The sequence below is a fragment of the Rhinoraja longicauda genome, chromosome 1 (genome assembly GCF_053455715.1).
Source record: "Rhinoraja longicauda isolate Sanriku21f chromosome 1, sRhiLon1.1, whole genome shotgun sequence".
Taxonomy (NCBI): Eukaryota; Metazoa; Chordata; class Chondrichthyes; order Rajiformes; family Arhynchobatidae; genus Rhinoraja; species Rhinoraja longicauda.
The window spans coordinates 63,411,990-63,431,175 of NC_135953.1; the positions used below are offsets into that span (position 1 = coordinate 63,411,990).

Sequence of the window (19,186 nt, forward strand, 5' to 3'; positions counted from 1 at the left end):
AGTGGATTATAGGTTAATGAGCCCCACATAAGTGGTAGATAAGGTATTGGAGAGAATTCTTCGGGATAGGATTTACTTCCATTTGGAAGAGAATGGGTTAATTAGGGATGAGGCATAGCTTTGTACATGGTGGGTCATGTCTTACTAACATGATCAAATTATTTGATAAGGTGAAGCTACAGGAAGAGGTTGGATAGACTAGGAATGTTTTCTCTGTAATGTCGGAGGTTGAAGGAGGCCTGATAGAGGTATACAAAATTATCGGATGTATAGGCAAGGTAGACAGTAAGAAGCTTTTTCCCAGGATGTAAATATCAAATACTAGATAGCATAGCTTTAAGGTGAGAGGTGCAAACTTTAAAAGAGCTGCACAGGACAACTTTTTCACACAGTTGGTGAGTGTCTGGAATGCATTGCTGGGGATGGTGGTTAAGGCAGATGTGATAGTGGTATTTAAGAGGCTTGTGGATAGGCATGTAGATGTGCAGGGAATGGAGGAATATGGATTATGAGCAGGCAGATAAGAATTGGCATCATGTTCAGCATGGACATTGTGGGCCGAGGGGCCTGTGCTAATGCTGTACTGTTCTATGTTCTGTGTTCTACTATTACTGCATGATGACTGCATTCTTGTTCAAAACTGTCAGAGATAGAAGTACATTCATTGGCAGCAAACCACATTTTTTTTCAAGTAATTTCAAAGTCAGAAAGACAAAGGAGATAGTGATTGACTTCAGGAAGCAAAGCTGTACACACACGCGTGTCTATGTTGATGGCGCTGAAGAAGAGATATTTGAAAGGTTCAAGTTCCTAGGAATAAATATCAGCAGTAATTTGTCCAGGACCAGCCACATTGGCCAAGAAACCACACGGATGCTTCTACTTCCTTAGAATGCTTAGGAAGTTTAGCATGTCCCTAACAACTCTCACCAACTTCTACAGATGTGCAGTAGAAAGCAACTAATTGATAGGCATGACAACCTGGTTTGGCAACAGCTTCATCCAAGACAACAAAAAATTGCAAGGAATTGTGGACACAGCCCAGACCATCACACAAACCAGTCTCCCTTCCATTGACTCCATCTACACTTCACGCTGCCTCAGCAAGGCCTGTAGCACAAACAAGGACAAGTCAGCCCCCGGACACTCCTCTCATCAGCTGGAGTGCAATCCTGACCCCCCACCTACCTCATTGGAGACCTTTGAACTATCTTTAATTGGACTTTATCGGACCTCAATGTTATATTTAGCACAAAATGCTGTATCCTTTATCCATTATCTGTGCACGTGGATGGCTTGATTGTATTCACGTAAAATCTTTTAATTGACTGAATTGCATGCAAAGAAAAGCTTTTCACTCTACCTCAGTATGCGTAACAATAATAAACTACACTCAATCAAACTAATTTTATGATTAAATCTTTAATTTTAATTTTAATCTTAAGTCATGCTATTATTTTACTTGGGGAAAAAAGGAAGCAAGGCAATATTTGTTGGTTGGAAACTAATTTGGTTGCTGTTAATCTGATGATTTTGAGTCAGAATTCAGGAAAGTTTTGCGTTTTTATGTGTACTTTACATTTATAAAGAAATAACATGAAAGATTTCCTCCTTTTTATAGCAGTAATGAGAAAATATTTGATAAGTTGCCCCTCATTTTGTAGTGGTGGGTTATTGAATTCAGGATCAGGAGAACTTAAATTCAACTGAGTAAATAAATCTTCATAAGTTCATAAGTGATAGGAGAAAAATTAGGCCATTCGGCCCATCAAGTCTACTCCGTCATTCAAACGTGGCTGATCTATCTCGCCTCGCCAACAGTCTGTCTGGGCCTTCCTCCCTTCTTTGTGTTTTAATAGTATGTGTTAAATGTATGTTTTTAGTGTTCTTTAGTTTGTTTTATTTGGGGGCGGGGGGGGGGTTGGGGGAAACTTTTTCTATTCTCTTACCTCGACGGAGATGCGTTTTTTTTCCGTATCGTATCTCCGTCCGCACTGCGGCCTAAGATTGAGGAGTTGGCGGCCTTGCTGGACACCGACTTTTGAGAGCTTCACCGCGGGGAGCCTATAGGAAGTTTAACATCGTGGAGCCCGCGATCCCTTTGCCAGGGATCGACCTCGGAGCTCCAGCCATGGGTGCTTGTGGACTTAACATCACAGAGCGTGTGGTCTCTGGTCAGAGACCGACTTCAGGAACTCCAAGCGGCAGGAGCTTCGAACGCCCCGATGCAGGAGCTTTGATCGCCCCAACATGGGAGCTTCGACCACCGGCTGCGGGAGCTTCGATCGCCCTGACGGATGGTTCGACTGCCCCGACTGTGGGAGAATAAAGAGGAAGAAGATGGACCTTTTTTCCTTCCATCACAGTGAGGAATGTTGGGAATCCGCTGTGGTGGATGTTTATATTAACTTTTATGTAGTTGTGTGGCTTGTTGCTCTTTTTTTGTATGGCTGTATGGTAATTCGCATATCACTGTACCTTAATTGTGACAATAAAAGACCTTTGAAACCTTTGAAACCTTATCTTTCTGTCTTAACCCCATTCTCCTGCGAAATCCCCATAACCTTTGACACCCGTACTAATCAAGAATCTATCAATCTCTGTATTAAAACTATCTATTGATGGCCTCCACAGCCGTCTGTGGCAATAAATTCCACAGACTCACCACCCTTTCACCTGAAATTTCTCCTCATCTCCTTCCTAAAGGAACTTCCTTTTACTCTGAGGCTATGACCTCTGGTCCTAGACTCCCCCACTAGAATGTGAAAGAAAAGGTCAGTTCCTGCAATAGAAACTATAAATTGCTAACTCTCCAAAAACCCCATTGAATCACAAATGCCCTTTGGAGAGGGAAAAGCATCATCCTTATCTCATCTGCTCTACATGTGACTCTTGTGATTGACTGCTAACTGCCTCCTCAGTGTGGGGGTCATTTAGATATGATTAATAAATTCTGACATAGCAATCTCCTATATTTTTAATACCCTTCTGTTCCCAGACTTATAGTATTTGATTATTCCAAGCAAACGGCAATAATCTATTTTTTACTAATGGAGTTTTAGCTGTTAAAAAAAATATTTTATCATTAACTTTAACTGTTTTCAACAATGTATTAATTAAATGTTTTAGCAAAGGTGACTCTTTATCCTTAACTAATAGCTTCGCTTCCCATTTATATATAAATTCTTCTGGACATAACTCTTTTATTTTATCCATTTCAATTTTAACCCATGCTGTTTTTCCACCCTCTTGATAAAAGGATGAAATAAAACTCATTTGTGCTGCCAGATAATCATTTTTAAAATTTGGTAATTGCAATCCACCTAATAACTTTTTGACATTTTCTCAATTGAGAAATAAATATCAAATTCCAGGGAATAATATTTTTTTCTATTATCAATTACAATCTTTTTTAAGGGAAAAGTTAGGTAATTCAATGTCTCTATTTCAGATTAAAGGAATTGAATCCTTGATTCAGGGCAAGGGAATAATTTTTTTTATATCATCAATGTATAAATTATTACAAAAATCTAGTCCAAAGATAGGAATTCAAAAATCAAGACAAAGATAGGAAACAGATCTTAATATTATCATTGATGAACCAAGTTGGGAAAGACTGTGTTTAGATAGTATGAAAAATACTATTAATGTGAGATATAGTTTAGTACAATATAATTTTTTACATCAACTATATTTAACCCCGAAAAAATTAAACAATTTAAAACCAAACTCATCTGAAATTTGATTTAGATGCAACCAAGACGTGGGTACTTTTTTACACTCTACATGGGCATGTCAGAAGGTAACTCCTTTTTGGAAAGACCTAAAAAAATGTTTGGAACAATTGATGAATAAGATCATACCATTGGATTCAAGGTTGTTTTTATTGGGAGATACAAAAGGAATATTACCAAAGCTAATTTTAGATAAACATCAGGAAAGATTTCTCAAAATAGCAATAGCAGTAGCAAAAAAATGTGTAGCGGTCACTTGGAAAGATCAAAATGAAATAAGATTTGAAAGATGGTGTGCAGAAATGCGTAGTTGTATCCCATTAGAAAAAGCAACGTATAATCTGAGAAATGGATATGACTTCTTCTTGAAGGTGTGGAACCCATTCATTTTAAAGCTAGGATTAAGAATTGGTAATATTTAAATTCAGGATTGTTTTGATACCTTTAATAAGAATTTAATAAGAAATTACCCGGAAGTGTCTCCTTCTGGACCAGGTTTCTTTCTTTCTTTCTCTCTTTCTTTTTCTTTTTCTTTTTCCTTCTTTTTAACTGGGGGGTGGGGGGAAGGGGGTGGGGGGTGGGAGGGGAGATAATACAGAACAATACGTGTATAATCGAATTTATAATGTAGTTATTATTGCTTACTATGAAATGTAACATGTATGAGTTCTGTTAAAACTTAAATAAAATAAAATAAAATTTAAAAAAAAAATTTTAAAAAAATTCTGACATAGAAACATAGAAAATAGGTGCAGGAGTAGGCCACTCGGCCCTTCGAGCCCGCACCTCCATTCAATCTCATCATGGCTGATCATCCAAAATCAGTGCCTCCTTTCTCCCCATATCCCTTGATTCTGTTAGCCCGAGGAGCTATATCTAACTCCTTCTTGAAAACATCCAGTGAATTGGCCTCCACTGCCTTCTGTGGGAGAGAATTCCACAGATTCACAACTCTCTGGATGAAAAAGGTATTCCTCATCTCAATCCTAAATGGCCTACCCTTTATTCTTAAAAAATTCTTTAAAATAATTTTATATATTCTTAAACTGTGACCCCTGGTTCTGGACTCCCCCAACATCGGGAACATATTTCCTGCATCTAGCCTGTCCGATCCCTTAAGAATTGTATATGTTTCTATTTGGTATTTGACATTGGTTGAGATGTACTCATCCAGCAAATAACTAATTAAAAAATCCTCATCACACTTTCTGAAATAATGTCAATATGCTCTCGTATCTGGAGATTCATAACTTTTTTGAGGGTCTGCATTTCTCACCGGATTATGAGGGGCAGACATATTTCGGTCTTTTAGTTTAGTTTAGAGATACAGCGCGGAAACAGGCCCTTTGGCCCACCGAGTCTGCACCGACCAACGATCCCCACACATTAACGCTATTCAACACACACAACAGGGACAATTTACGCTTATACCAAGCCAACAAACTTGTACGTTTTTGGAGTCTGGGAGAAAACTGAAGATCTCGGAGAAAACCCACGCGGTCACGGGGAGAATGTACAAACTCCGTACAGACAGCACCCGTAGTCGGGATTGAACCCGGGTCTCCAGTGCTACAAGCGCTGTAAGGCAGCAACTCTATCGCTGCGCCACCGTGCTGACACAATTATTGTCAACCTCTGGCCGCTGCTGCAGGTGAATGGCCCAGTAAGCGAAGTAGCGAAGCACCCTACCTGTCTGAGATACTTCTAAGCAAGTGATTGGGTTAATTTCTTTGCATCATTTGTAAGAAAGGCAAGGAAGGGAACAACTGTATGAAATAAAGTTAGTTTCAAAGAGAAAATGGAGTTGGATTGGACACACCCTCAGAAAACCTCCCGCAAACATCACCCGTCAAGCCCTGAAATGGAACCCCCAAGGAAAAGAGGTCGCCCCAGGAACAGCTGGAGAAGAGGTGTCCAGGCAGAGGTGTCTGGGAGTGGGCTCAACTGGGGAGATCTCTAAAGAACCGCCAACAACCGAGTGAGGTGGAGGACATTTGTCAATGGCCTATGCTCCCTAGAGGAGCCAAGGGCTTAAGAAGAAGAAGAAGAAGAATTATTTTCTCTCCAGTAACTGCAGGGAAGAACTTTCAACTTTGGACTTTGAAATGAATAATAAACTGCTCCATCCATCATTGGACATACATTTATTTGAGAGTCATATAAAGGAGTTTGACAAGGACAGAAATGACAAAAGCAGGAAATGCTAAAACAAGTCTAACTTGTGGTGTAGTTGTGATTACTTGGAAATTAAGCAAGTGCGTATGCCGATGTTAGTGTGTGAAAGTGATGTCTGCAGATTGGCTGCATTTTATATCAAAATTATATGGGTGGTTGAAAATCAAAGTAACTGCACATGCTGGAAATATAAAATAAAAACAGAAAATGCTGAAAATACTCCGCAGGCCAGGCCACATCTCTGGGAAGTGAAACAGTTAATATTTCAGGACAAAGGCCTTTCAAACAAATGTTAACTCTGTTTTTCTTCCCACAGATGTGGCCTACCATTGAGTATTTACAACATTTTCTGCTAGATGGGTGGTTGATGTGTCAGTGATGTGTACTAATGTGTAACCATGCAACAAAACTAAAATATGTCTGATATTCAAAATATAAAACAATATCTGTTAAAATGTCCCAGACACTGTGAGGACACTAGTTCGCATGGATCCAGGGAGAGCTAGCTAACTGGATACTGCAGGTCAGGTGGCATCTCTAGAGGACATGGTTAGGTGGTGTTTCAGTTGGGGACCCTTCTTCCGACCAAAAACATCACCTATCCATGTCCTCTGAAGATGCTGCCTGACCCGCTGAGTTACTCCAGCACTTGGGTCTTTTTATGTAACCCACATCTGCAGTTGTTTGTGTTTAACTGAATACATAAATAGCTTCAGGGTAGGATGCAGAGGGTGGTAATGGATGGTTGCATTGGACTGGAGACCTGTGACCAGTGGTGTGCCTTGGGTTGGTGCTGGGCCATTGCTCTTTGTCAATGATCTGGATGAGAATATGTTTGCAGGTGACACTAAAATAGGTGGATTTGGGGAAATGAAGATGGCTATCAAGAATTACATCTTGATCTTGAATATAAAGGCAAGTAGGCCAAGGAACAGCAAATGGAGTTTAATTCAGATGCGTGTACATTGTTGCACTTTGAGAAGTTAAACCAGAAATCTCCCATACACAGTGAAAATAGGGCCCTTGGGAGTGTTGTAGAGCAGAGGGATTGAGGAGTACAACTACACAGTGCCCTGAAAGTCGTGTTGCAGGTAGATAGAGTGGCGAAGAAGGGTTTTGGCACAATGGCCTTCATCAGTCAGGAACTGTGGAATCTTGCTCAGAACACAATGTGTTGGAATATCTCAGCAGGTCAGGTAGCATCTCTGGAGGATAGACACAAAGTGGTGGAGTAACTCAGCGGGTCATCTCTGGAGACAAGGAAATGGTGACGTTTCGGGTTGGTACCCTTCTTCAGACTGGGAATCTGAAGAAGGGTTCCAACCCGAAACATTACTTATTCCTTTTCTCCAGAGATACAGCTTGACCTGCTGAATTACTCTAGTACTTGAATGAATTAATAAGTTTATTGGCCAAGAATGCATATACAAGGAATGTGCCTTGGTGCTCCGCGCACAAATGACAACACAAACATACAGTTAACAATTAAGAATAAAGCATAACCACATCAAAACAATAACGATACAACATTACGGTGTAAACATGTGGGTGAAAATAAACCAGAGCAAAAAAGAGACTCCAGACTTTGGTTATTGAGTAGAACTATCACTCGTGGAAAAAAGCTGTTTTTATGTCTGGCTGTGGCTGCTTTGACAGCCCGGGGTCGCCTTCCAGAGGGAAGTGCTTTGTGGCCAGGGTGAGAGGGGTCAGAGATGATCTTGCCTGCTCGTTTCCTGGCCCTTGCAGTGTACAGTTCGTCAATGGGGGGAAGGTTGCAGCCAACAACCTTCTCAGCTGTGCGAACGATCCGTTGCAGCCTCCGGATGTCGGGCTTGGTGGCTGAGCCAAACCAGACCATGATGGAGAAGGTGAAGACGGACTCAATGATAGCAGTATAGAATTGGACCATCATTGCCTGTGGCAGATTGTGTTTCTTCAGTTGCTGCAGGAAGTACATCCTCTGTTGGGCCTTTTTGACTGTGGAGTCGATGGTGGCCCCCCATTTAAGGTCCCTGGAGATGATGGTTCCAAGGAACTTAAATGACTCCACAGATGTGACTATGGTGTTGTTGATGGTGAGTGGGGGGAGGGGGATCTCTTCGAAAGTCTACAATTAGTTCCACTGTCTTAAGAGCATTGAGCTCCAGGTTGTTGCGATGGCACCAGCACGCCAGCTGTGTCACTTCCCCTCTGTAGGCAGATTCCTCCCCATCCTGGATCATTCCAATCAGGGTAGTGCCATCTACAAACTTGAGGAGCTTGACAGAGGAGTCTGTGGAGGTTCAGTAGTTGGTGTAGAGAGAGTAAAGGGTACGCAGCCTTGCGGAGCTCCTATGCTGAGGGTCTGTGGGTCCGAGATGTGCTTTCCCAGCCTCACATGCTGCTTCCTGTCCATCAGGAAGTTGATGATCCACTGACAGAGGGGTTCAGGCACAGTCTGGGAGAGTTTGGAGTGTAGTAGCTCTGGCACAATGGTGTTAAAATCAGAGCTAAAGTCCACAAACAGAATCCTGGCATAGGTCCCCTTGTGGTCTAGGTGCTGGAGGATGAAGTGCAGGCCTAGATTGACTGCGTCGTCCACCGATCTATTGGCCCTGTATGCAAACTGCAGGGGGTCCAGCAAGGGGTTTGTGATGTTTATCAGCTGGTCCAGCACGTCTTTCAAAGGTCATGACAACAGAGGTAAATGCGACAGGCCTGTAGTCATTAAGACCAGTGATCCTTGTCTTTTTGGGTACAGGGACAATAGTGGAGACGTTAAAGCAGGCAGGGACAGTGCAGGTTTGCAGGGACTGGTTGAAAATGTCTGTGTAGATCGGTGCCAGTTGTTCGGCACAGAGCTTGAGGGTGGAGGGGGAAACATTGTCCGGTCCTGGAGATTTCCGGCTTTTCTGTTTTCTGAATAGCCTCTCCACCTCCGCAATTTCTATTGTTAAACTGGAGCCATACTTTGTGTCTATCTTTGGTGTAAACCAGCATCTGCAGTTCCTTCCTAAGCATCTCTGGAACACATGGATGAGCAACATTTCAGGCTGGGCTCCCTCTTCAGCCTGATTGTCATTGGCGGAGGAGAGCGCTGGAAGAGAGGTGGAGAGGTGGGGGTGATAGTGGAGACTTTTGCAGCTTGTTCAGTCCATGACCATAAAACTATTTCAGCTCTGATTTGCTGGCGATGATATGAACAAGAAACCCAATGGCATATCCTTGAGATGGACAGGAATTACTGCAACGAGTTTCCATTCCCTGGAAATAACACCCAGGGAGTCCTGAAATTCATACTAGTTTTACCAGAATCCAGCGTTACTCGAATTTCCCAGAACATTCATTAGCAAACATAAAATCTCCCATCAATCAGCTCAACTAATTGTAATTTAGTCAATTAATTACTATAATGTGACCATTTTGGCCACGCAAAGCCAGAATTTAAACCAATTTAAGCAGAAAATGTATTTATGGAATACCTGCACAAGACGGAGAAAAAATCAGTGAGTGGAATGGACCGCTAGCTCTGGCTCAACAACCAAAACCGGGTCAACTGATAGAATTTTAACTCATTAAAACTGAATTTAAAGTGATCTAAAGTAATTGTAACATTTATTGTGAAACAGACCCGAGTGTGGCTTCACCAGAATGTCGGTCACCACACCTGCAGATCATTGACAATATGGATTAATGTGATCACAGGTGCCCATTCACCCAAGATTGCAAGGCACAATGTGACAAATGGATCCATTCCAGTCTGGGACATGGATGATTTTGTGGGTGGGTATTGTTCTTAAGGTCATAAGTGATAGTAGCAGAATTAGGCCATTTGGCCCAAGAAGTCGACCCCGCCATTCAATCATGGCTGATCTATCTCTTCCTCCTAACCCCATTCTCCTGCCTTCTCCCCATAACCCCTGACACCCTGTATTGGGTAAATTGACTTGTTGTTTAGACTTTTAAACCAACATAAATAATCACAGATAATTAAATGCAAGATGATAGTGGGTATAATTCAGTTAAAACTTAAATTCTTTAGAACATAGAAGAGAAGAGTACAACACAGAAACATGCCCATCAGCCCACAATATCTTTGCAGAGCATGATGCCAAGATAAACTAATCTCCTCTGCCTCCATATCCCTCCATTCCCTTTGTATCCATGTGCCTATCTATAAATCTCTTCTATGCCACTATTCAGTCTGCCTTCAAAACTTTATAAACTTCCATCAGATCTCCCCTCAACCTTTTGGCATTTCAGAGAAAATAATCCATGTTTTGTGCTATTTATTTTCATTACATAGTCCTAGATTACAATTTCAAAATTATTGTGCAAATTAATTCCATTATGGGGAGGCTATTGTTGCTATGTTTTCATATGATGAGTTTCTAGGGCCACAATTTGTTCTTACATTTTTTTGAAACCTTATAAATCTCTCTGAAAAAAATCTTCCAAATAATAACATTTGTGCATGCGCAATATTCTTTAGGGGCTTTCAAAGAAAAACGTCAATGGTACATTTCTGTTACCTGCTATATTGTGCTTTCATCTCTCCAGTGTTGTTGCTAAATATTTCCTCTCTCCTCAGACCATACCATCCAGTCGGTGTTTTGCTGCTGCTGCACTGTTCAAAAACGGTAAGCTGTGCCTTTAATACCTTTCAGCTAAATGAATATTTCAATATTTTTGCTGAGCATCTATGGCCCACGGTAACATGGTTAATGCCATCTTTTACTTTTGTTCAATTTTAGTGCAGTCACGACTCAGATGAGCCTGGATGATAATGCTGATCTCATGGACGAGTATCCCTTGAATGAGCGCCAGTCATCGTATCCTTCTTCAAATATTTACAGAGTACGTTAAACATTTTTGCAATGTTTTCGTAATAAATGATACAGGATAGAACCTGCACGTAACACGACTCTGTATATACAACTGGGAGAGACATTTAACACAACAGTCACACAAAGGCAACTTTCACTTCACTGCACCATTTACAAGATGCATCCACTGCACTGGTAAAGCTTTCAAAGATGTAGAAACAGTTAGTCTTTATGATCATAAGACACAGAAGCAGAATTAGGCTATTCGGCCCATCGAATCTGTTCCGCCATTCAATCATGGCTGATATATTTTTCCCTCTCAACGCCATTCTCCTGCCTCTTCCCATAATATATGACACCCTTATTAATCAAGAATTTATCAATCACTGCTTTAAAAATACCCAATGACGGTCTCCACAGCCATCTGTGGCAATGAGTTCCACAAATACACCACCCTCTGGCTGAAGAAATTCCTCTCCATCTCCTTTCCAAAGGTATGTCCTTTTATTGAAAGGCTGTACCCTCCGGTCCTAGACACTCCCATTACTGGAAATACCCATCTTCACATCCACTCTATCTAGGCCTCTATCTAGTTGAATCATAAGAATGATTTTTGTTATTTTGGGGGTATCTATTTTGCACTGATTGACAGTATTTTTAACAGGTTCAGTATGTTTATTATCTTACGATGTTGTGTCACTGGTCAGGTGAACAGGACAGTGGGGGTCCCATCGAGAAGGAAGCCTCCCCCACCTCCACCCACTGATGAGGAGGACGGAGGGGAGGTCCGTGTGATTGCACTGTATGATCTCTGTGCCCAGGAACCCACTGGCCTGAGCATCAGGAGGTACAAAGAGTACATTATACTTCAAAAGCATGACCCTCTCTGGTGGAAAGCGAGAGACAAGGATGGGTAAGACTTAGTTTTTGCATATTTGATACAGTATAGATTATATATTTTTGAGGGACATTCAGTTAGATTTAGCACGCAACTCAGGTGTTCAGGTGTCAGAGGTTATGGGGAGAAGGCAGGAGAATGGGGTTAGGAGGGAGAGATAGATTAACCATGATTGAATGGTGGAGTAGTCTTGATGGGCTGAATGGCCTAATTCTACTCCTACCCCTTATGACCTTATGACCTCGGGTTTGGATTTAGCACTTTCTCTCTGTGATCGTGTGGGTTTCTTGCAGGTGCTCTAGTTTCCTCCACATCCCAAAGACATGCTGGTGTGTATGTTAATTGGCCCCTGTAAATTGTCCCTCATGTGTAGGGAGTGGATGTGAAAGTGGAATAACATAGAACTAGTGTGCGTTAGACGAGGTGGGTGAATTGATTCATGCAATGTGGTGGCGTAATTGAAAAACATTCTTAGAAAACACCTCATAAAGTTTGAATTTAGGCTGCAAACTGTCAATGGTCTTTACAAAGGTTTGTTAATCTGATTGCTGCAAAACAGAGAATAATTAATGCATATCATTTCAGAAATGAAGGATTCATTCCAAGCAACTATGTGACTGAGAAGAAATCTATTAATATAGAGGCATTTGAGTAAGTTCATCTCTAACAGCTTGCTATTTCAATATTAACAAGAATTCTGTTATGTTATTAAGAAACTAGTTTAAAAATTAGTAGTTGGCAAATGTTTCTAATTCAGCAATATCCTTGTGCTGTTGTGCATTGCACTATACTGATGTGGTAGTCAGTTCTCTGATACATTTGTGTGGTACACACTGCCCAGAGTGTTACTTTTCATTTTCGTACATTTTCACCATAATGTCACTGACTCTGGGGCTTCATGTCAGGGGTGTGGAGGTTACCAGGGTGGCTTGAAAGAATGGAATGATATGAAAGCTCTGTCCTTCCAAGGTGGGTAAGACGGTTGTGGATCTTGCCATTGTGATAGTGGAGTGGCAGCAAGAAGGAAATGTCATTGCAATTCTTAGCTACGTCTGCCTAGTGAATCGGCTCACACAGTGTTCCCAACTCTGACTGATGACCTGCTCAACAATTGGTTCAGGATCATGAAATGCAATTGACTGAAGACTTCTCCATTAACTCAGTCATGGAGGGCATTCAAGATTTTCCGAGGCATAGCTATCTTTACTCACAAGAAAATAGCCATTATCTTCACTATTGACTTCCCATTGAGATATCTGAAATTAAGCGGAAAGAAGTATGGGGGATATGGGGAGGTTGAGGTGGGGATTGGCATAAACAAAATAAAATACACAAAGAGGGAAGATTACCTGGCAAAGCTCAACTCGTATCACATAGAAAGGTTTTGTTCCGTTTATCAGGGCGCCTGTAGAAGGCAAGAGCTTTTAAGGCTTCTGAGGGGTAGGAGTATTGGTCATGAGACTCACATTTGGGCAAAGCCAAACCTGAAATAGTTAATTGTCTGGGGATTTTTTTCTGTATTTTAGAAAGTTCATAAGGCTGGCCCCATAAGGCCCAGCTGGTGGTGTGGAACCTTAAGCCATTTACAGGGACTTTGAACCATTGAGACTTATGTCACAGAAAGAGGCCCCTTGACCCACCCAGTCCTCGCCAATCATTAGGCTCCCATCTTATAGCTTTGACTAGAATTGGTTGTTGTGCCTCATTTCAATCAGTGTGGCGAAATGCATTCACATGGGCGTGCAGCGTAGGTTCACTAGGTTAATTCCCAGAATGGCGGGACTGTCGTATGTTGAAAGGCTGGAGCAATTAGGCTTGTATACACTGGAATTTAGAAAGATGAGGGGGGATCTTATTGAAACATATAAGATAATTAGGGGATTGGACACATTAGAGGCAGGAAACATGTTCCCAATGTTGGGGGAGTCCAGAACAAGGGGCCATAGTTTAAGAATAAGGGGTAGGCCATTTAGAACGGAGATGAGGAAGAACTTTTTCAGTCAGAGAGTGGTGAAGGTGTGGAATTCTCTGCCTCAGAAGGCAGTGGAGGCCAGTTCGTTGGATGCTTTCAAGAGAGAGCTGGATAGAGCTCTTAAGGATAGCGGAGTGAGGGGGTATGGGGAGAAGGCAGAGACGGGGTACTGATTGAGAGTGATCAGCCATGATCGCATTGAATGGCGGTGCTGGCTCGAAGGGCTGAATGGCCTACTCCTGCACCTATTGTCTATTGTCTATTGTCTATTTTATCCAGCTTAAGCAATGGATTTCTGACAGCAAAGCACTGTGGGATGTGGGTGTGGTGTAGAGGGGAGAATACAGTGGAAAGTAGCCAAGGTTGCAGAGCGGTGGATCAAGGGGAAGCTCTCCAGCTCCGGGCAGCTTCACTGGCATTTTGACAACTGGAAACTGGCTCGCTTTGTGGATGCTACTTTCTTAAGTTTAGGTTTCGGTTTATTTTTGTCAGGTGTACCGAGGTACTGTGAAAATCTTTGTTTAACATGCTATCCAATCAAATCTAATAATACTTTACATAACTACAATCAAGCCAAACTCAAGTACAATATGTAGAGTGAAAGGAAAGATACAGAGTGATCCTTGGACCATAACCCCACAGATGAGCACCAGGCCTTAATCTCCAACACCATTACTAATCTCATCACTTCCAGCTCTCTGCCCCCTAAAGCCTCCAACCTTATAATTCCCCAGCCCCGCACGGCCCGTTTTTACCTTCTTCCCAAAATCCACAAACAGAACTGTCCTGGCAGACCCATTGTTTTTGCCTGTTCATGTCCCACCGAATTAATTTCAACCTACCTCGACTCCATCCTATCCCCTCTGGTCCGATCCCTCCCCACCTATGTCCAAGATACCTCACATGCTCTCTGTCTCCTCAATAACTTCCGTTTTCCAGGCCCCCACTCCTTTATCTTTACTATGGATGTCCAGTCACTCTACACCACCATCCCCCACCCTCCGTTTCTTCCTCGACCGCAGAACCAGCCAATTTCCATCTACCAATACTCTCCTCTGCCTAGCAGAGCTGGTCCTTACCCCCAACAACTTCTCCTTTGACTCCTCCCACTTCCTCCAAACCCGAGGCGTAGCTATGGGCACTCACATGGGCCCTAGCTATGCCTGCCTCCTTGTAGGGTACATCGAACAATCCCTGTTCCAGGCGTACACTGGCCCCATCCCCGAACTCTACCCCTGCTACGTTGATGACTGCATTGGTGCTACCTCTTGTACCCATGCAAAACTCACTGACTTCACTACGAATTTCCATCCTGCTCTTAAATATACCTGGACCATCTCCGACATCTTCTTACCATTTCTGGATCTCACCATCTCCATCACAGGAGACAGACTAGTGACCGACATCTACTACAAACCCACTGACTCCCATAGCTATCTTGACTACACTTCTTCCCACCCTGTTTTCTGTAAAAACTCTATCCCCTACTCCCAATTCCTCTGTCTACGCCGCATCTGCGCCCAGGATGAGGTGTTCCATACTAAGGAATCGGAGATGTCCTCATTCTTTAGGAAACGGGGGTTCCCCTCTTCCATTATAGATGAGGTTCTCACTAGGGTTTCCTCAATATCCCGCAGCTCCGCTCTTGCTCCCCCTCCCCACATTATAACAAGGATAGAGTCCCCCTTGTCCTCCCACCCCATCAGCCGTCGCATACAACAAATTATCCTCCAACATTTCCGCCACCTCCAACGGGATCCCACTACTGGCCACATCTTCCATCTCCACCCCTTTCTGCTTTCCACAGAGACCGTTCTCTCCGAAATTCCCTGGTCCACTCGTCCCTTCCCACCCAAACCACCCTCTCCCCAAGTACTTTCCCCTGCAACCGCAGGAGATGCAACACCTGTCCCTTTACCTCCCCCCTTGACTCCATCCAAGGACCCAAACAGTCTTTCCAGGTGAGGCAGAGGTTCGCCTGCACCTCCTCCAACCTCATCTATTATATCCGCTGTTCCAGATGTCAACTTCTCTACATCGGCGAGACCAAGCGCAGGCTCGGCGATTGTTTCGCTGAACACTTCTGCTCAGTCCGTCTCAACCAACCTGATCTCCCGGTGGCTCAGCACTTCAACTCCCCCTCCCATTCCCAATCTGACCTTTCTGTCCTGGGCCTCCTCCATTGTCGGAGTGAAGCCCAGCGCAAATTGGAGGAACAGCATCTCATATTTCGCTTCGGCAGTTTACACCCCAGCGGTATGAACATTGACTTCACTAACTTCAGGTAGTCCCTGTTTCCCTCTCTATCCCCTCCCCCTTCCCAGATCTCCCACTAGTCTTCCTGTCTCCGACTACATCCTATCTTTGTCCCGACATCAGTCTGAAGAAGGGTCTCGACCCGAAACGTCACCCATTCCTTCTCTCCCGAGATGCTGCCTGACCCGTTGAGTTACTCCAGCATTTTGTGTATACAGGGTGCAGGATATATTTCTCAGCACTGAAGTGTACCTGTGTAGCCATGACCAGAAAACCTCATCACACCAGGCTGCCTGTCACACAATGTAAAGAGGATCCCATTGTTTTTTTAGATGGTCCCTCCAGATGCCTAAAATCTTTCTTGGCGCACAGGCTACAGACCTTTCAGACACAAAATGTTTCCTTCTATTCATTGCTAATGTGGTGAGCCAGGAGACCTCCCGTCGTAGACTTTACCAACTGTGTCCAGTGAAATATTGCTTAAATTGTCCATTAGTGACGTTTTTCAATCAAAGGAAAGATACAAAAGTCAGAGGAGATAACTATTATTATTAAACCTCCTCACTGAGATCCACTCTAGATTGGGCAGCAATGAAAAAAAAACTGCCTGAGGTATGAATACAGCAATTCCTCATTTAAGGAATGTTTTATTTACACATATTCTCTCACCACAATGCCACTGACTCTTTGAGGGTACCTGTCCTTGATTTACAAATTCAAATTTCACTATCAAGAATAACCCACCACTCTTCACTCATAGGAACACACAGTATTGAAATGTCAGGGATGCATTTCACATGGCTTCTTTGATTTTCTTTTTCATAAATTAAGGAATGGCTGTACAAAGATGTATTGGTCTTTTTCATTGTAGGTGTAGTACTGCTAGAGCTGGACACTGCTATGCTGTTTGTACTATCACATGTAGATATTCCAATAATAACAATCTCCCTTTCTCCCAGGTGGTATTGTAAAAATATCACACGAAACAAAGCAGAACAGCTCCTTCGGCAAGAGGTAAATTGCATAGAAATTTCTACAATTGTACTTTAGACATACATTTAATTTGAAGTTACATGTTGCCTTTTTAAAAAATATGATTTTGATCAATATTTGTTTTTCTAATTTAGAATTTAAATATACAGGTATGTGTATTTGATGTGACAGTTGTATGGTATATTAAAGGAATTGCATTTTACAAAACAGAGATATTAGCCACTATTGAGACAGTTTTTACCTTTTAACCTTTTCTTAATATTTTCTAGAGGAAATGAGTAAAGTTGATTTTCATCAATGGTACATTTACATTCTCATTGAAATGGCAGCCATTCATATTTTATTTCTTTTTGTTTGACTTTCATCGCTGAAGAAAAATTCCCCAAAAATGACTAATAAAAGAAGTTAAGGTCAGGATTGGATGCAAAGAGGTGTCATGTTGAGTTACCAGAATAGATAGCAATCCTGAGCATCTTAGAAATCAACTGAAAGGACCGAGAGATTGATTCATTTAACGATTCACTGATTCAATGATGCTTTATTGCCACATGATCCTCGGTATAGTAAAATTCTTTGTTTTTGTATCCAATCCGGCAATATTGTACAGCGGACGTCACTTAGACAGTACACTAAGAGTCGGCACCTTTCTGACGCCGACAAAGTTTTAAAACTTCTTAGTACAGTCTTGTCTTCTCACAGTGAGGAACCAGGCCTGTGCCGCAGGCGGCCTGCCGGGCCCCGCTTCATTCTCGACGGCCCCCACTGGGTCCCCCTTTGTTCTCGGCAGTCCTCCGCCGGGTTCCCTTTCGCTCTCGGCGGCAGAGCCCACCAGGTCCCTCATACAACAGAATATGCAAGTAAACTTGCAGGGAATGTGGAAGCGGGAGCTTCTACAAGTATGTGAAGACAGAAATGTTAGTGAAGACGAATACAGCCTATTTAAGTCACAAAAAAGAGAATTTACAAAGCTGAACAACGAAATAGAAAAGCAATGAAAGAAATCCATGAAATATAATTCAATAAAAATAATTGAAAATTACAAAAATGAAATTGCATGTGCTGGAAATCTAAAATATAAATTGGAAATATTTGGCTGGTCAGGCCACATCTGTGGAAAGAGAAATAGAGTTAACATTTTCGGTCAAAGGCTCTTTGTCAAAACTGGAAAGGATACAAAATAAGCTTTTAAACTGCAGGGAGGGTGGGGGGTCGATGATGCCCTTGATTAAACTGAGATGACCATGGGAATAAGATGTAGACAATAGACAATAGACAATAGGTGCAGGAGTAGGCCATTCGGCCCTTCAAGCCAGCACCACCATTCAATGTGATCATGGCTGATCATTCTCAATCAGTACCCCGTTCCTGCTTTCTCCCCATACCCCCTGACTCCGCTATCCTTAAGAGCTCTATCTAGCTCTCTCTTGACAAGGTAAACAAGGTTATCTGGTTAATGAGTGAAAGGGAGCTGTTTGAGGGTTAGCACGCAGGATTTTATGTATCATAATATTATCTATTTTTACACCTGGGAGTGGGAGCGGGTTATGCCCAGCCGAACCAACCAGGCAGGTCTATAGAGAAGGAATAAGTGGGGCACTCTTGGGATCAGTGCCTGGGAATCAGCTATTCCAGAGTTTAGGTGAAAGATCCAAATACCATACTTCCTGACGGCATGAAACGATTATAAATTGTGAGGAGAAAGCAAAGTGGAATCAAACCGATTTAAACATGATGGGTGAGTGGGCAAACATAGGGCAGGATAAAATGGATTGATGTAATCCACCTTGGTATGAAAAACAGAAAGACAGAGTATTACTTAAAAAGTGAATGATTAGGAAATGTATGTGCACAAGGGCATCTGGGCATTCTTCTGCAGCAGACACTGAAGGCTAAAATGTAGTTAAGTAGGCAAATTATACCATGACCTTCATTGCAAGAGGCTTTGAATGTAGGTTCACAATTATCCTGGGTATAATTACTACAATTGGGCAAGTTGGCCGAGGAATGGTCAAAGGTGTGACCACCTTTCAGTAAAGTGTGAGGTGGTGCATTTTGGGAGGTGAAATCAGGGCAGGATTTTCACGATCAATGATAGGGTCTTTGTGGAGTATTATAGAGCAGTGGGATACAGGAATATTAGCACAGTTCTCTGAGAGCGGCGTTGCAGGTAGATAGGGTGGTGGAGAAGGCTTTTGGCATGCTGGCCTTCATCAGTCGGGGAATTTTAAGTAGTAGGGACATTGTTACAGTTGTACAAAATGTAGTTGTACAGTTGTATACTTACTGGATTCAGTGTTGGTCACCCTGCTATCAGAAAGATGCCATTAAGTTGGAAAGAGTGCAGAAAAAAGTT

The 19,186-nt window shown here is 42.4% G+C and overlaps 1 protein-coding gene across 1 annotated transcript in view; it reads left to right on the forward strand.

Moving 5' to 3' along the window:
* The window catches only part of txk (TXK tyrosine kinase), a 49,736-nt gene that overhangs the window by 16,413 nt on the left and 14,137 nt on the right, over positions 1-19,186 (forward strand). Inside the window, exons 2-6 of the mRNA XM_078410562.1 lie at positions 10,480-10,528; positions 10,643-10,745; positions 11,422-11,627; positions 12,198-12,263; positions 16,800-16,854. Coding sequence (XP_078266688.1) covers positions 10,480-10,528; positions 10,643-10,745; positions 11,422-11,627; positions 12,198-12,263; positions 16,800-16,854 — 479 coding nt within the window. The remainder of the gene's footprint in view (positions 1-10,479; positions 10,529-10,642; positions 10,746-11,421; positions 11,628-12,197; positions 12,264-16,799; positions 16,855-19,186) is intronic.